Here is an 18,936-nt window from a genome sequence, read left to right on the forward strand (position 1 = left end):
GTAATCACATGCCTTGTCCTTTGAAAGAGATTTCACTTTAAAAGACATAAATTCTAAAAGCTGAGCTACTTTGGAAAAATTGATGCACAAATCAGGTATGCCCTCATTTATAATAACACACAACTTCTAACCCCTTCTGCATTCTAGGAGGGCTTCGAATCATAGACTGCAACCCCAAATCCCACAACACTCTTTAGAAGTGAAAGAGAACACTCGTTCTTAATGTCAAGGAGATGCAAAAGTCACTGGAGGGCTGAGGCCTCCAATGTGCTGAAGGGTCATTTCAGGTCTGAAAGTCAGGACTTGTGAGCCCTGCTGAGGTAGAATGGTTTGGACATGAACCCTCACTGCAAGAAGGACATTAGGGGGCTGGAATGTGTGCAGAGATGGGAATGGAGTTGAGGAAGGGTCTGGAGCACAAGTCTGATGAGGAGCAGCTGACCAAGCTCGGGGGGCTCAGCCTGGATAAAAGGAGGCTCAGGGGGGACCTTCTGGCTCTGCACAACTCCCTGACAGGAGGGTGCAGCCAGGTGGAGGTCGGGCTTGGCTCCCAGGGAACAAGGGACAGGAGAAGAATAAACAGCCTCAAGCTGTGCCAGGGGAGGTTTAGATGGGATACTGGGAAAATTTCTGCACTGAAAGTGTGGTCAGGCAGTGGAACAGGCTGCCCAGAGCAGTGGTGGAGTGACCATCCCTGAAGAGATTTAAAAGACCTATGGATGTGGCACTTGGGGACAGGAGTAGTGGTGGAAGGGCTGAGGTAATGGTTGGACTTGATGATCTTGGATTCCAACCCAAATAATTCTATGATTTCCCTGAGTGAATCTACATGGTTAAGTGCTGTAGCTTCTGTAAAGAATTCTCATTTCATTATTTTATTAAACTTAACTCATAATTTCTGATTATTAACAACTACTGGCTTCATGGAAAAGGGGAGAAATAATAATTTTCCTAATATATTTTCCTAATACAAAACAAACTAAGAATGGAAAACATCAAACTTCTGCTCTTGAAAATTAAAAAATGCCCCAAACTTTGGATGATCAATACAACATCCAACTGAACAACACAGTTTTATGAGTGTCAGGAGTAAGTTCTTACTTACCCGGCTTGAATGAGCTCATTGAGTTTAGCTGCGTTCTTGTCATCCATACCTTTCCAGTAAATGAGATAACACAGTGAATTAGGATTTACACTGTTAAACCCATGGCCTTCTCTGTATCCTGCTGGGTTTCCAAAGCTATTACATTTTATTCTCACGTAGCATTAAAGTGCATAAATGTGCTGTAACATAGCTCTTCTGGAAAGTTTGTATTTTCATAACATGCAAGCTTTACATGATCCTTGCCACAAAAATTACTTTTTACACATGGATTAAATAATCCTAATTTAGGTACTACAGCCATCTTTGAACATTGGGCTTTAATCTGACACTGGGTTATTAAAAAGCAAAGCTTCTTCCTGCTCAGTCTCTGTTACTAAGGCAGCAAAGCAGAATGAAACAGTACCCTAGTACTTAACAAGAGTAAATAAAAATAATAAAATGCACATGGCAACCCTCACATTTTCGTATGCATTATAGAGCATGTTTTTAGACAGAAATTTTGGTAACTCGATTTATATGACAGTTAGGCCTAGATCTATTCACTGAACAATTAGCCTCCCTCTGGCAATTCTAAAAGTATTTCTGGAGTGTTTTCGTGTCTCAATAGCTCTCAGTAAGTCTTCTCCATTTATGTGACTGTGAATACCACAAGAGGAAAAAAAAGAGGGGGGAGAAGGAAGAAACTGCTTTTCTACAGAGTAGACTTGTCATAAATGGGTGCACTGTCCTGCATCTTGAGTACATTTGGTCTTGGAGACAAAAATTTTCTAAGTGACAGTGAGTAAAGTCTGTAGCCAAATCCCAAAGTTCTAAAAAGACAGAAGCAGAGAGGCTGCAGGCATTGCCATGGTGACTGTGTGAAACCTTACTCCCAGTCATAGCAAGAAGGGTCTGCTTGTAAAAGAAATGTGGGTACAGGAAAGAAACACTAACACTATCACTGATCTCTCTCAAGGCACAGTGCAATGTGCCTTGCTTCTGCACCTGCTTTGTCATCAAACAGCTCAAAATTGCTTCTCCAGGTTGAGCACTGCTTCTCCAATTAACACACTAGAAATCTTTAAACAAACAGAATAAAGTCAGTATGAACATTCACAACAGTCTTGTTCATTACCTGTTATGACAGCAATCCCAGGTAAGGGAATAACATAGCTAAAAACCTTTCCCAAAATCCCGTAATCCTTTTAGGAATTGTACTTGTTCACTCATGAACACTTTCATGTCCATTTCACCTTACAAGTAGTATGACTTCACAAAGAAGTGAAGGTATTTTGATGGTTTTCCATGTCCCACAAATTAAACAAAGCAGGTAGAAGATGCACTATGATGTAACACTGTGCAAAAAGCCTGGGGACAAGTGAAAACATACATGGATAAAAAGGTGCATGTGCACGAACTGGCACACGTTTCTCTGCCCATTGTTCAAGGCAATCGTGTCACAGCTCTCTCTGGTCTGGAAGCCATGAAAATCATAGGAACCATGTCCTGGGGCTCATCCCCCCAGTGTGGACAGTAGGGTAAGGTAGGGATCCTCTATTCTACTCAGGTGAAATTCCACCTGCAGCTCTGGGGATCCCAGCATATGAACTACTTAAAGAAAGCTTAAAAAAAAACAACAAGGAAAGACTTCTCAGCAGGGCCTGGAGGGACAGGACAAACATTGATGGTTTTAAACCACAGGAGGGAAGACTGTTTATTATGAATGTGGGGAGGCCCTGGCACAGGTTGCCCAAAGAAACTGTGGGTGTCCCATCCCTGGAAATGTTTAAGGCCAGGTTGGATAGGGGTTGGAGCAACCTGGTCTAGTGGAAAGTACCCCTGCCCATGGCAGGAGGTTGGGATAAGATAGTCTTTAAGGTCTCTTCCAATCCAAACCACTCTGTAGTTCTTAGAGCCTAAGCTCAGATATGTTACTAATGCAGTTAATCAACTGCCAGCGAACAGCAGAGCATTGTTATGGCACATACTCCTCCATCTTCACTCACTGATATGGACAAAACTAGACTCTGGGACTGACAAGGTCAGAACCCATCTTGCTTAGGCAGTCAAGTTATTTCCAATTCTGATTTGTGCCTTTTATCTTCAGGGTACAGTGAGCAAACATTCAGCGAAAAACTTAGAAAAATACACCATCCCAGATTTTGACTGCATGGGCACAAATAATTCTGGGTGTAAGTAGTGTCATTTACACCCTTAATTGCTTAGGTTTCAATGATAACAGATCATCTAAGCTTTGTGTATGTTTTCCTATCACCTGTGGGCAATACATGCACAGCATTCTGCAGACAGATAAAACTAAAGAAATCTATCAAAGTGGACTAATGCAACAGACTAAGGAAGGTCTGTAAAAATAAAAATGCATTTAATGAAGAAATAACACCACAGATTACAGCAACAGTCAAGAACTTAAAAATGGAACTGAACTAGACACTGCCAACCTCAAGGGTAGTAACTTCTGATTCTATAATGTAAAAATAGCCTGAAGTCATTCATACTCACATCCCCCGATCTTTTTCCTTAGTTCCCCATAGCAGATTAAGCCATACAGCTCCAGGGAAGATTTTTTCAGCCCTTGAGAAAACACTAGAAAGCAGAAGAGGTGTCAGTGAGATGCAGGTTGCAGATATGCACAGCTACATTGTAGATGCTCATTTCAACACTAAAAAGGAGAGGATTTGTATTTTCAATTATGAGACAAATCACAAAGGCAAAATAAAGTTCTGGTTCAAGAAACAGTATAATGGGATTGGTTCACCAACTTCCTTTTTGTGGCATTTTTTAGATTACAGGAAAACAAACTCCATGGAATTTGAACAAATACGCAACTGCTCAATATGCAAAATAAAGCTAATTCATAATAAAGCTAGGTCCAGTATCAATTGTTTACAAATTCTAAGGGAAATGTCCAGATACCCCCAAGCAAATGCATACCGAACAATTTTACATGAAAATTCAGGGGTAGGTTTGTATTTTCCAGATGACAGATTTTTTGGGCACACAAACACATCCTAAGAGATTTGATGCAAATTCTAGATTCTAAATTTTTACACAAAAAATTGATGGCATTTTATTCAACTTTGCAAGGGTTTTTTTTGTCCTTTCTTTTCAACACACAAGATGCAGACATTAATGCTAATAGACCTAAAGATCTATGACAGCAAGGACAGTCCTGTGATTTACAAACCAAGTGAAAATATTTATTCTTGTCTATTCATCAAAACTTTAGTTCTCTTTGATCCCAAAATGCAAGCACACATATTTCTACTAATACTAAACCTAATCAAACTACTGCACTGATGGTTAAAATTCCTTCAGACAATGAGATTCTGGACCCCAAATATACAGATACATATCTGATTTTTATTTTAAAAGTTCTTCCATACTGTGTTCACTGCAACACTGGCTTTTAAATAAAATACTAATGGCTTCATCTTAAACTGCTGCCTTGTTTTGAAAAAAGGAACTCCCAAATACACCTTGTGCCAGGTTGTTGAGATACTCAAGTCCTTCTTTAGGTAACCTAAGCTCAGGAACACAAAAGTTCATAAAGAACTACATATTCATGGTATAGTATGTACCATCATACACAGTATGATACTAAGCATATTGTACACTAGCTTGCATTCCTTCAGCTTCTTTCTAGCCATATCCATTTCTCCTTAATGACTTACTTTTAATAACTCATTATTTTTAATTTTTAGTGAGGTTTAGTAAGACCAAGTGCTGGGTCCTGCACTTTGGCCAAAACTCCCTGCAGCACTACGGGCTGGGGACAGAGCGGCTGGATAATGGCCAAGCAGAAAGGGACCTGGGGAGGCTGACTGCCAGCTGACTGAACATGAGCCAGCAGTGTGCCCAAGAAGACCAATGGCACCTGGCCTGGATCAGGAATGCTGTGGCCAGCAGGACAAGGGCAGTGATTCTTCCCTTGTACTCAGCACTGGTTGGGCCACACCTTGAGTGTTGTGTCCAGTTCTGGGCCCCCCCAGTTTAAGAAGGATGTTGAGATGCTCAAATGTGTTCAGAGAAGGGCAACGAAGCTGGTGAAGGGTCTGGAACACAAGTCTTGTAAGGAGTGGCTGAGGGAGTTAGGTTGTTTAGCCTGGAGAAAAGGAGGCTCAGGGGAGACTCATCATTTTCTACAACTCCCTGAAAGGAGGGTGTAGCCAGGTGGGGGTCAATCTTTTCTCTAACACATTGAGTCACAGAATGAGAGGACACAACCTTAACCTGCATCAGAGGAGCTCTAGGACAGAAATGATGAAGTTCTTCAAAGAAAGGATGACCGAGCATTGGAATGGGCTGCCCAGGGTGGTGGTGGAGTCACTGTCTCTGGAAGTGTTTAAGAAAAGACTGGATGTGGCACTTGGTGCCATGGTCTACTTGACAAGGTGGTCATAGGTTGGACTTGATGATCTCAAAGGTCTTTTCCATACTAGTTGATTCTGTGATAAAGAGATTGTATTTTACACTAGCTTTGCATTCCTTTAACTTCTTTCCACATCCATTTCTCCCTGAAGAGTTATTTTAACTTGAGAGGTTCTGGCCACAGACTATAGATGAATTTACTATCCAAAATTTTGCTGATATTCAGGAGTTATTCAAAGACCAAAAAATTCAACCACCACAAATTTATGCATCTTAGAATAGACCATCAGAATGACCAGAAAACTCTGGAGACTATTACTTAATTACAAGCTAATGGGAGAAATTACATTTTTGACACCCTAAAGTCAGAACAACTCAATCTTACTAAAATCTGGTCACTCTGAAATAAAATTTCTTTAGCCTGTTATTTAGATTAGGCCACCCACAGACTAAGCTGAATCCTCTCTGCCCATTCCTAAGTAGTATGGATTTGATAAAAATCCATTTTAAATTAAAATGTTACTGTTATAAAAACACCACCAGCAGTTTATCTGACTCACTTATTTTGTTTTCATTAAACCACTTGCAGAAGGAGGGAAAAAAATGGGAAGGGGAATATGGCACTGGGAATCATAAGTTATTGAACCCATGGTACAATTTCAAACTTTAAAGTGGGAGCAAATATGTCACCATTTACATTTGTATTGGACTGTGATTTGTTTCTAACTTCCCCCAAGAATTGCAAAGTAGTGCTGGGTCAGTGTGCTTGATGGAACCATGCCTGATTAATGTCTAGGCAGTTCTTGAAGGTGTGTTCCTGACAATACAAAAACATTTCCTTGAACCTGGTTTTCCCCCAGTATTAAAAGAAGGATCTACATTTACTATGGTGTGGTGAATTCACAGAACAGTAGTGACATAAACACCAGGCTTTGGAAAGCATTTTTCACAAAACATGAACCTTGATAGGGCCATGCTAACAAAAATAAGAAGTGAGACACTGTGAACTCCCTGTTCCTCCTCAGTATTCATTTCCTCACCTCTAAAAGGCAGGACTGCAACCCTTGCACCAAGCCCATTTTGGTAAATACTAACCATTGTCAAAGTCAATGTACTTGGAGATCTTGTGCCAGGTGCGGTAGTAGAAGTGCCGGACCTGCTCCTTGTTCTTCACCATGCTTGCTGGTTTGCCTTTCTTCTTGTATTTCAGGGCAATGTTGTTCTGGATAGCTTCAAAATCCTTCCCATGCTGAAGAAAGAATAAATCAAATAGAAATACTCAAATCCAAACTTGGATCTTGTTGTAAGTCAAGTCAAACAATGTGAGGGGCTTTGGGGTTCTTTGGTTCTTTGTGGAAAATTGGACTTCAATGGTCATAAACAAAATTTTTGGGGACCAGAACTCAACTGTGAAAGAATGACACTGGCTTCCTTTGTTTTATATAAAATGCAATATGGATACCAAATTAATTACTTTCCAATTTCTTTAGTTGTTTCAAAATAAAAACAGTAAGTTGCTAGCAAATTGAAAAAATCACCCAACTTTACTGACAAATGTGTTAAGTAGCAGGACTAAAAACATTGATTTTCTCCCTGAGCATTCTTTACTTTCCTCTGCATTCCCCCCACCACTTCAGACTAAACGAAAACCATACTATATTTACTAGCTGCAGTTTTATTTGCAGTACATTTCATGTTACTGTTACTAGGAGTAAAAAATTTGAGTTTCAAAAGACTTGATTTTATACACATTAACTCCTGCTAAGACAAAATTTTTGTATTCGGAAAAGGTTGGAACTGATTTCAATACAAAGTATGAAAATCTTTTCTGACAGGCAGTGCCACAAAATGAACGGTAGGAGGGACTGAACAAACTGAGTCTTGGATGCACCTTAAAATAATTTTTGAAAAATTTGTTCACTATTCAAAAAAAAAATCAGTGAAATGGCTTAAAAATTACTTGCTTCCCAGGAATACTACTGCAATTCAGAGGAGATAAAAAAAAAGAAAACACTGTTTAAGTGTTCCTTTTGTCCACAAAACATAGGCATGTGATACCATACCTATGATGAAAAAAAAGAAATTCAAAAAGATGCACATGTGCAAAGAAAACTCCCTATCACTGCTTTTTTTACATTTGGCATGTAGTTTCAAAACAGATAAGCTGTTGAAATCATCACAGGAACAGGATGAGCAGGAATCCATCATATAAAACATAAGAGACAGAAGATAAGATGATTATAACTTCTTGTCTCTCAGCCCAAGGACTGAACTGGCTCTAGCCTCTTCAGGGCCAAAGATTAAACACAATTCTCTTTGGAACAGAGCAACTTTTCTTGTTTGGTATTACTTCAGAGCAAGTGTATTGCTTTTGAAAGTTCAGATGGGGACATAATTTAATTATTTTTCATTTGAAACAGAACCATAATTAAATAACAACTGAACTTACTATAAACATTTATTAATAAAACTCAGAAATCTTTCCTGTGTATTTAAAGAAAAAAAAAAAAAAGAAACTTGACCCTTTTGACATGTAGCTCTGACAGACAGCTGTTTTACAGCCCCATGTATGGCCCTACAAATGCTCATCTGTAAGTGGCCTTCTGCTCCTGCCAATCTCACCCTTCTTTAGGAATATCCAGACTCTAACCAAAGCCATCTATGCCTGTTATTTTCTTCTACATGTACCTCATACAGCCCCTCAAAGAAAGTATTCTTGTCCTCCGTGCTCCATGACTCCCACTGCCGTCGGACTTTCTTCCCTTCTTCCTTCTCTCCTGTCGAGGAACCCAGGTTCCTTGCTGCTGACTTGGAATTCCCAGCAGGATTGCTGGGAGGAATTCCTGATGTGCCACAGGGTGCAGCCCCTCCATTATCTGCTGCTGTAAAAAACCATGACCAGAGTGAATATTAAACCAACAAGAAGATTCATGGATAGAGGTAAGGGAGTAACTCAGAATTTTCGCCTTTTTCATTTGACATACAATGGGCAAATAACAAGGTTCATTTTACAGGAATAAAATCTCAAAGCACAAAAAACAAGGGGAAGATTTCAATGGCTTAATTTTTTATTTCCAGAAGTAACACAGATAAGCAGGAATGTGCCACAGCAGCCTCTACCAGCTAACCCTTGCTGATGCTTATATGCTGCTGAGCTCTGCAGTCACTGCCCTGCAGGCAGGGGGACCTCCTGAGCAGTGCTGAACAGGGAGCTAACCAACGGAGCAAAGCGATGTCTATGAGGAAAATAGGCAGAACGGTGACACCCTTGTCCTTGGTTTGATCCAACTGCCTCCGGAATAACTGTGGAAAGGGCAGGATTGAGATGTCGACTTTAGTTCACCACACAACGATAGATCAGCATTTCCACAATCTGATCCACAGTGTATGATCCTCAGGGCACCACCTCTGACATGGCCCATCTAGTAAAACTTCAGCTATCCAGAGGACAGCAAGTTTCAACCCATTCTCCTTTCCCAAATCCTGCTGTGGCTTTCAGAAAAAGGCACAGAGGTGTAATCTTGATTGTCCCTTTGTCAGTTATCAGCATCCAAAGAACATGGAAAAAGAGGTATGAAGAAATGAGAATAATGCTGGATAAACTGAAGAGAATTTGCTGTTTACTCAAGTAGGGACCTGGAAAGAAAACAGGATGGAAAATCTATACACAAAACACCATGCCTAGTTTGACAATGTATATCAGAGTGCTAATCCAGAAACTAAGGTAAACCCTCCAAAATGGACTCTTTTTTTTTTTCCCGTGAGAATATAAACATTCCCAGTAACTTATATTTCCAAAATAAATTATCTTCAATTTTATTTTAAAAATTATTTAGGATTTGTCTGTCCTTATCAATGCAGACATGTACTTAATAAAGCAGAAGTCTTTTAACACTAAACATTCATGGCTTATTTATAAAGAATGCTCCTTACACTTTGCTTTTCTCCAGTATTGGCCTTTACATTTTGTGTTTTACCTCATGATATATTTGCTTGCCTTAGCTTATTTGTTTATGCACCCAGTTTGTACAGTACAGTCGTCCCAATTGGTTTCCCTAACTTTTATATATATCAACATAATTCTCATAATTAGGCTTAAAAAGTTCAGTTATCTTTTCTCAACTTCATGAAGCAGGGTTTCTTACCTGACAAAGCCACTGTTTTATATATATATATATACACACACACACATATATGCATATATACACATACATACATATATATATATATATGTATATATATACACACACACATACATATACATCTCATTCAAGAATCCAGAGATCCCACTTTGACAATTCTAACAGTATTTTTTTTTAAGTATCAGAAGAATCAGCTGTTACAGGCCCATCATGCTTTAGAGATTTAAAGACTTGTATGTAAATCTTAACAAGTCAGTTGCAATTTGAAAGTAATTCCTTTGGGCAACAAAATAATATTTTCTCCAAATCCTAGAGAAGGTGGTTTGCACAAGTAATGGAGAATATTTGAAATCAAACCTGGAAGATAACAGGATGTGTGAAAGTACATTTTTTTCATGCATACAATAAATATTTACTTGATATAAAATATGATATTTTGACTATTTTGGAGTTAATGTTTCTTTTATTTCTAGGGATGACTATTTGCCTCTTTTGAAAAAATTACTGTCTACCACAGGGAAGCATACAAGGCAAAACATGAAAAACCATTAGACATATAGAAGAAAATGCACTTATAAACAGCTTCTCAAATAAACAGCTTCTTTACTTCCTGAAGTCTTCAGCCACTAATAAAATAATTGAAACTTAAGCCATTTAATTCTGGCACTGTGGAGGGAAATCCTTTAAAAAAAGGAAACCATAAGAAAAAAACTGATCACTTTAACAGATGGCTGAGAAGAAACTCAACACAGACAGAACTGACACTTCCTCATTCTGCAAATGTGAGATTGGAATATCATAATTTGCACAGTAATGAAATACAAATCTTTGGTCAAGAAGGGGAAAGTCAAACAAGTCAGTCCCCAAACTCAATCTCCAATCTCCTGCTGCTACCAGCTCCCAACACAGAAGATGTTCTTTATCAGAAGACAGGTACAGGATTTCAGTCCAGATTTACTATTCTTATCACAGATCCGTAACTACCGAGAAATCCTTCAGAGGAAGAACAAATGCAGGATTTGGGGGTTTCATTTGTGTGCTGGGTAGTTGGTTTTTGTCTGGGGTTTCTGGGGGAGTTTTTATTTTATTTTTTTTAATACTTACTCAAGTAAATACAATCCTAAGTAAGTTGCTTGAAGAACAGATCTTATCAAGGATTTTCTAAAGATTGTTCAGTACACTTGGTACACAAAGTTTTCCTTATTAAAAAGCATCAGAAGCTAAAGTGTCAGTGAAGATTTTATGCTCTCATTAGAATTTAAAGTTCAGTTAATGTTCATTTATATTTTAGTGGTAGGTAAAAGATGGACTGAAGAGTTCTAATGGACATGCTGAGGACTCCATGAATTCAACTTCTACAAAGGACATGTAGCTCATAACTGATCATTTGTTCTTTTATGCACACTTACTATTCCACAAGACAAACTGTAGTTCTGGGAATTTTATCAGAATCTCTTTTGTTTTAAACTCTTTTATAAATTACCATCCAGACAATTGTTCAGAGTATTGTATATGAAGATGTAAAAACCTGAATATCCTGTCACCCTCTACAAAGCTCTTACGTGTCATTCAGTTGTTTCAGGAACAAAGGCATTTGCTCTATCATTCCTTTGCATAAACTTTCTTACTGTTGTGCATGGTAATATTTATCATCAGGTTATCCCAATCCATCTTAGAGTATACTGAACCTTGGTATGGCAATGGAATGTACTATATTCTAAAAAAAAGAACCATAGACCAGTTCAGGATAAAAGGCAAAAACAAGACCAGTCATACATCAATATATTACCCCCCATAAATTCACTACTTCAATCTTACTGTATGCAATTCTTGTAACATACAGAACAGCTAATGAGCTTTCATCCCTTCACTAATGATTGACGATTCTATTATTAATTCCCAATAATGGATGATTTAAAACTTCATCAAAGCATTAAAACAAGGAGCTCCCCTGAGGCCAGCTATACCATTACTGCTTCAGAATGCTGGGGAGAAGGAGGGGACTCACTCTTAACAACCTGCTGAGGTGTTTGTTCAATGTGAAATCATTTATAGAAAAGACAAGACAAAGACAAGCTGGACATTCTCCCACTGTCTACTCATCTTTCATCTCCCAGCCACTGACCTAGACATCCACATCATTACAACTGTAACAACTCCTTCCCCTTGCTCCAGGTATACCAGAGCACCAGACCTTGTGTACAAGGTACAAGGCCGTCATTTGGATATGACTGCCAGCATTTTCCCTCAGCCTTCAACACAGTTTGCAAAGACTCCAGGTTTTTGTACTCAGTATTTGAACTGCAATGCCCAACAAAATCATGGGTCAGAACACCAGTGTTCCAGAGAAACTTATTCCTTCCTTTTGCCCAGTGTTCTCTACCCATCTATATGTCCCATTATTAGAACGTCATTTATCTGTGACTGGCATACTATCATATCAAACTACATTGCCATGGAAAAAGCTGTCTCTGTAGTTCAAAGCAAAACATAAACACTTGTAAAAATTTATATAAAGACATTTAAAAATTGCAATTTCAGAATCTGATATGAAAATGACAAACAATGGAATACATGTTTAAAATAACAGACACTGATAGTATTAGGATCTCATACTGACTACTGCCACAACTTCTTCCTTCTAGGTAGCATCTCAGAATTTGCCTTTCAGTCTTCCACTGACAGCTCTTACAGGCCAGATGATTCGTATCTTCTGTGACAGATTACACACACACAGAAGCTGGAATCCCCAGAGTAAATTCTCACTACACCCTTGTATCCCAACATAGAGGCTGGATTATAGGCTTAGCTCACAACATCTTAACTTCTCCAGGAAACACCAGTCACTGTAGGTGGAGCATTCATTTGAGAATATCTCTATAAACAAGATGGGGCATTCACACTCTTGCCTGCTGCAGTTCAAATACCAAATGCAAGGACTAACTCACTCCCCCGAAGGGTGGGATGCAAATGTCAACCTGTAACAGACAAGTTCCCCACAAGTCAAGCTTCATTTTGCTAACTTTGTAACTGGAAAGGAAGTTTCCACCCTGCCTCCACAGGACACAGCATGGACACCTGAGAAGGGCGAGTCTAGAACAGCTTATGTCTTATGGCAGGGTTATGCCATAAAGTGTTCTTGTTGTGAATTAACATCCAAAGTTTGAAACACAGACTCACAGAATATTCTGAGTTGGAAGGGACCCACAAGGATTACTGAGTCCAACTCATACTTGAATGGCCTACACAGGAACTGAACCTGTGACCATGGCATTCTTAATACCATGCTCTAACCAACTCAGCTAATCTGAGGCTCAACTGGTAACTGTCCTACACAGACAATGGTAACCTGTCTTCTCCTAACTGCTAATAGTTAGAAAATTAGAGATAGTTGAATGTGTTAAAAACATACAGAGTGTCAATTGTCAAGCCGAGCCTTCTAGCAAACCTATACTGAAGGCTTGCTTCTCTCTAGGGACAGGATCTGTTTAGTATACAATGTATCAAAGGCAGCACTATCTGAGCTAACCCAGAAGAGCTATAAAAAACCCCCCATGGTTTATTATACATTTGGTCACTCCTCCATCCCCTGTAAATCACTATTCTCTTGCTCTTCCTGAAGAAAACAACCATAAAGCTCAATATAAAGTTCCACTTAACACTGTGGCTGTGCAGCCTTGCAGGCAGACATCTGTCAGAGCTCAGTACCTACTGCACAGAAGGAGAAAATCCTCCTCTTGTGGCATGGGATGAGATACTGTGGAGTCCTGGTCCTGAGCCACTTCAAAAGGGAGGGAGGGAGAACTGGTGTAAATGGGATGGCAAAGAATGAATCATGTCAGGGTAGGATAGAAGGAAGAGGTACTAAGTGCAAGTGAGATGGACAGAATTAAGGAGAATGTCAGAACAATGGACTGTGCCAGTAGGTTTTAAACAGTGGTTCATGTCTCAGTGAAATAATGCTGGAGGAGTAACATCTCAATGGTTACAATATATTCTGCAACACATGAACTCAGGAAGTTACAATAGAACACACTGTAAGCACATACATCAGGTTTTTTGGTATCTACATCCTCTCTACAGAAGACAGTAGTTTATTTAACCCACATGCTACCAAACATGAAACTTTGGCATGCTGAAACAAACCAGACTGCTTTTAAGCAAGTTCTATACCATGCCAAAAGATTGAGCACTTTAATTCAATTAAGCTTTAAGCTGAATAAGTCCTTTTTCAAAAAAGAACTGATTATTACCTCAAAACTAACACAAATACTTGTTTGAGACATTCTAGACTTTTAGGAATAAATCCAGAACAGCATGAAAGACATCTTCAAGCTTCAGCTCATCACCATTAGGCTAGTCCTCCTGACTTCATTCTGCATTCAGAAAATGGATAAAAACACGAAAATGGCAATACTCTACTCTAGTTCAAGCTACACCTACAGCACATTGTGGCAGTGTATTCCGATATGCCTTTTACCAATGTGGTCACAACACAAGCATGCACACATATTCCATCCACCCTGGCTTCATGGACCAAAGCCTCAAAACACACCTTAACAGCTGTGCTCAGCAACCATGTGGCATCCTGGTGTTTGAGAAGCAAAGTCTCAAAAATGCCTCTTTTTCAGCAACCTTAACTTGGTCTGCATCTCCTGCCTCAACAGACCTCTCTGCATTAGAACTCCCCCAATAAACTGTCTCGACACCACTAGTCCTTCAAGTTTCTGCTATGGTTTCATGCAAGTTACTTGAAGACTTCCTTTCAAACCTTCATGCTTTAAAAGTCATCCATCAGTTGAGGTGTAGACTACAACCTTGAAAATACAATTAAAAGATGATGAACAGAGTACGATAATAATTCTAAAAAAAAAAGCAGAGATTTAGATATTTGTGCAGAAAATTTGATAAACCTTCCCACAATTCCAAATGGATTGGCTCCTGAAGTGAAATAGTTTCCAAACTGTATTTCACTGTATTACTTCCTATGTAATTTTTGCCCTAAACTCAAAAGAGCACCTCAGTACACAAAAGGCAAGAGGCAGGATTCAAAGGTGCAATTAAAGAGTACATCAGGGCAATCTGACTATCAGCAGCATGTTTACACACTCCACGAGGCAGAACTTGAGAATTATTATGAGCAAGCTTCCCAGAACCACAGTAAGATAAAGTTGAAAAGTCAGCAGCTGCTGAGTGGGCACACTCTTTTCACAATTTATAGCCACGTTTATCAATAATTTGTCTGCTACAATTAAGGACCCTAAAAGCATGAATGTCAACAGTAAAAAGGAATTTGCAACACACAGAAAAAAAATACTATTTTCAAAACTTTTCTGAAGACAAACCATCACCTGCTGAGCAACCACAATTTGAAAGAAAGTAAATGCATTGATCACACTCCTTAAAAATTGGCAAGTGAGAGTCTGCCTTTCAGAATACAGAGGTTCCAGAAGTAGAATCACTTCGATAAAATGTTAAGGGTTACACAGCATTATTGAATGCCTATGACAAAAACAAGTTTCTGGTTTCACGGGACCAAGCATAGGCGTGGTCTGGTCACTCCAGTTGGCCACTGTCAGAGTTACTTGTGCAGCCATCACCTTGACTTTGACATAAAGAATGCAAAAGCTTTCAGGTTGAGAGCTGATGCATTCCAGCTTTTCATCATTTTTATACTTACAGAGGGAGGAGAAAGTTAGTGGGACAGCTAAATGAAAGGATTTAAGTCCAATCTTTATTAGTCAGCTCCACCTTTCCATTCATTCCCTATCAGAAGCTGGCTCTGACACTTCCCTCGGAACACAGAGCACTATGAATTCTGATCACAAGGCATTCCACAAGGAAGAATTTAGACAAGCCTGGAAAACCTCTCATTAGGCATCTGTGAACATAAAGAGCTCAAATTAGAAAGGATCCCGCTCCATGGCTCGGTTCCCCAAAATCTAACAATTATAATCTGCACCATATCAGAAAATCCAATCAATCGGACACAATCACACCAAATCTGGCAAGGCAGAGCTGCGGCTGCTCTTAAAACTGAAAAAGCAAAAGCACAGTCATAATTCTAGCACTGTCACTCCTGATGAATTTAAGAAGTTCTCCCAAACCTGACAACATAGTACAGCGATTGCAAGCACTATCCATGACTACTGAGTTAATATTTTCTGTTCAGTATGTAATTTTCTTATGTTTGTTTTGGAATCTGAATTGCAAAAGTGAATGAAATTTCTTTTCCTATTGTCTGGATATTCTTAGTTAAAAATCATTCTGCTGCTCTGGAATTGGAAATAAATGTTCATGTACAAACACGAATATACACTTACACAAACACATGTACTTGTTCACACATGCATGGACTTCCAAATCAATGGAATAATTTCAAATGGACATATTCAACTTGTGAATCACAGACAAGACATATTTCAAAGAAACACCTCCTCACATCCAGCACTATTTACAATCCTGGAATTAATTATACATAGCTAAACACTCCTGGGTATTCCATTTGTTTGTTTATTTGGTTTCATGCAACTGGAATAAAAATTATGCAGGCCTTTCTGTTCTGTCCTCTACCACCACACAGAGTTTTCATTTGACATTCAAGAGATTAAAGAGGACTTACTAAGGTATTTAGAAATACTTTAGTCAATTATACCAAGTGTCAAGCAACTGTGTTTAAGAACATTTTTCTGATATAACAATAACTAAAATATCCCAGTTTGCACTGCTTTTTTACTGCAACACAAAACGATCGTAACTGTAATGCTTACTTAATGCCCAGCATGTGCACACCCCTGAGATGGACAGGAGTGAGGTAACCTCCAAGACAAATTTATGCTACATGGAATTATACTTCAATTTAGCAGACAAGAGTAAATTTCATTATTTGAAATGTTGATGCAATCTTTGAGTGCTGTTTTTCTCAAAAATTAACAGAAAATAACACTTGAGTACTTTAGCACATGATATCCAAAATTAGGCTCAAGTACAGCTCAACTGCAGTGCTGAGATGTCATCAGTCACTGCTGAGCACACACAATAGTGCCAAAATATTTAAATATCCCTGCTGCCTTCCAGCTATTCAAGTTAGAAACAGCACCAAAAAAAAAAGTCAAATTCTTGTCTCCAATGCTAAGCAGAAAAGCAGGTGTATGTATGTCCGTACCTACAGACCTTCAGATGTATACAAACCAATCTTAATAAAAACTCAAATCACATAGATGCTCAAACTGTTGTGAAACAGGACTCCCAATACCTTAGAAACAAATATGCCAATATTTGTACTTCATTGCTGTTTCCAAAATAATTATTTGGATAATAGAAATAACTGGGGGAAATCGCCAATGTCTTGTGGGTGGGATTTTTTTCCCTATGTTAACTAGCACCCAGTGAATATTTTGTTACTATCCAAGAACAGAATTCAGAGTGCAGCCACTTGATTACACAGCTAGCTAGAGTCTGATTCCTAATAAAAATACAGGAATTTCCCAAAACTCAAGAGAGATGAAATAAAGACATTAAAGATTTGCTTCAATAATGTAGAATTTTTCCCTCCTCCACATAAATATCCAGACCCTCCATTTCTGGAAGTGCAGAGGACAGTGGGCAGCAGAGAAGCTGAAGCCTTAGGACACAAAGAAGATTTCAGCCATGAGAAACAAGCCCCAAAACACCTTCCCAAAACCAAACAAAAGACGGCATCTACAGAAAGAGAATGACATCCCACAGCCCCCAGGTGCCTTCCCTCTTTGCCATCCCCCTTCCCTGCATGTTTTTAGGGTGTCAAAACACAGTACCTTTGCCTTTCCCGGCAGTGCTGCTGCCTACCGAGGAGGATGCCTGGGAATCCTTCTTCAGTCTCTTGCTCTGAGGTCTGACACTGGATCTTAGAAAATGATGCTGGTCCTGGCTCTGGGAGGGCTGGAGAGAGGCAGGGGCCGGTGACAAGCTGGGGTTCGGTGGGGAGCTGCTGGTAGTGTTGCTGTTAATGATCTTCTCTTCTTTCTTTGTGCTGCTGCTGCCTGGAGCTGCCTCTCCTCCTCCTCCTGCCCCTTCTTCTTCCAGGGACTCCTCATCTCCTCCTGCTCTCTTGCCCAGCTTTTTCACCCCTTCCTCCCCGCTGCTCTCTCCCAGTTTCACTGTCATCCTGCAGGGGAGGAGAGGGAGAAAAGAGGGGGGGAACACAGTCAGACCAGGGAGCCCCCCGGGGAGGCAGAGAAACCCCTGGGCTGAGAGGGGAGAAGTTTAGCTGCAGAAATTCCTCTCAACATGGCCGCCGTTGTTTGTTACTAAATCCCCCTTCGTTTGCTGTCCCGACCCAACAACCTGTGCCGAGGGTGGGAGGGGGAAAGCCCCGCCACAACCCCTCCCAAACCGGCCCAAACGGCAGCCAGAGGCCCCCGGTAGCCCTCCGTCTCTGTCCCGAAGGGCTCCGGGCCGCCTTTGGCCGAGAAATCGCCCGGCCAAACTCGGGCGTGTGGCAGCGCTCGCCAGCGCCGGAGGAGCGGTAGCCGCTGGGCCGGCGGAGCAGAACAGAGCGGGGAGCGCTGCTCCCCCATCCCATCCCATCCTATCCCATCCTATCCCACCCCTCCGCGGCTCCCGGGCCCAGGGCTCTCCTCTCTCCTCACCGCGGAGCCGCAGCCCGGCCCGCCGCGGGGGGGGGATCCATGCTCCTGGATGCGGCGGCGGCTTCTCCTCCTCTGTGTGTGTGTCTGGGGCTGGGACTGGCCGAGGCTCCCGAGGTTCCCGCTCCCCTCCGCCCCCACCCCGCACCTCCCCGCGCTCCTTTCCGCCGGGCAGCCCCGACCCCGCCGCCCCCGCCGACGGCAGCACCGTGGGCCGGGTCTGTTCTGTCACCGGGAACGGGCAGGGACTGGCTCCCCAGGCCAGCACCCCTGCCTGCCGCCTCTGCTGGGAGAGAATTAATACCACCCCATTTTTCCCCCCTTTTTAAATTTTTTTTTTTTCAATTTGGAAGTCAATAAACTTCAGATGCACCTATAGCGGTTGCCTCGGTTGTCTCACCCTTGCCTCATTGCTCCTGCCCATGCACAGACCCTGGCCAAGCAGGGCAGCCCTGAACCCTTGTGCCAAGGGAGCATCCCTGGGCTTCCAAAGGCATCTGTCAACTGGCAGACCTGACACTGGGACCAGTTGCTGGGATGACTACTTCCTGTGCTGACTTCACAAATCCTCTCAATTCTGAAGGCTTTTTTCAAATACTTGGAACAAAATGTCAGATATGGACACAAGCTTAAGGCATTAAATCACATTATCTGTTAAAACTTAGTTTTTCCTAAAGAGTGTAAAAATATTACT

At 40.6% G+C, this 18,936-nt stretch overlaps 1 protein-coding gene across 1 annotated transcript in view; it reads right to left on the reverse strand.

The window, feature by feature from the left end:
- The window catches only part of CRAMP1 (cramped chromatin regulator homolog 1), a 47,226-nt gene extending 28,946 nt beyond the window's left edge, over positions 1–18,280 (reverse strand). Inside the window, exons 1-6 of the mRNA XM_066560808.1 lie at positions 18,246–18,280; positions 17,412–17,761; positions 8,162–8,355; positions 6,569–6,722; positions 3,605–3,688; positions 1,106–1,154 (exon numbers count right to left, since the gene is read on the reverse strand). Coding sequence (XP_066416905.1) covers positions 1,106–1,154; positions 3,605–3,688; positions 6,569–6,722; positions 8,162–8,355; positions 17,412–17,760 — 830 coding nt within the window. The 5' untranslated portion in view covers position 17,761; positions 18,246–18,280. The remainder of the gene's footprint in view (positions 1–1,105; positions 1,155–3,604; positions 3,689–6,568; positions 6,723–8,161; positions 8,356–17,411; positions 17,762–18,245) is intronic.
- Positions 18,281–18,936: the final 656 nt, after the last annotated feature.

Source organism: Molothrus aeneus, chromosome 16 (assembly GCF_037042795.1).
Source record: "Molothrus aeneus isolate 106 chromosome 16, BPBGC_Maene_1.0, whole genome shotgun sequence".
Classification (NCBI taxonomy): domain Eukaryota; kingdom Metazoa; phylum Chordata; class Aves; order Passeriformes; family Icteridae; genus Molothrus; species Molothrus aeneus.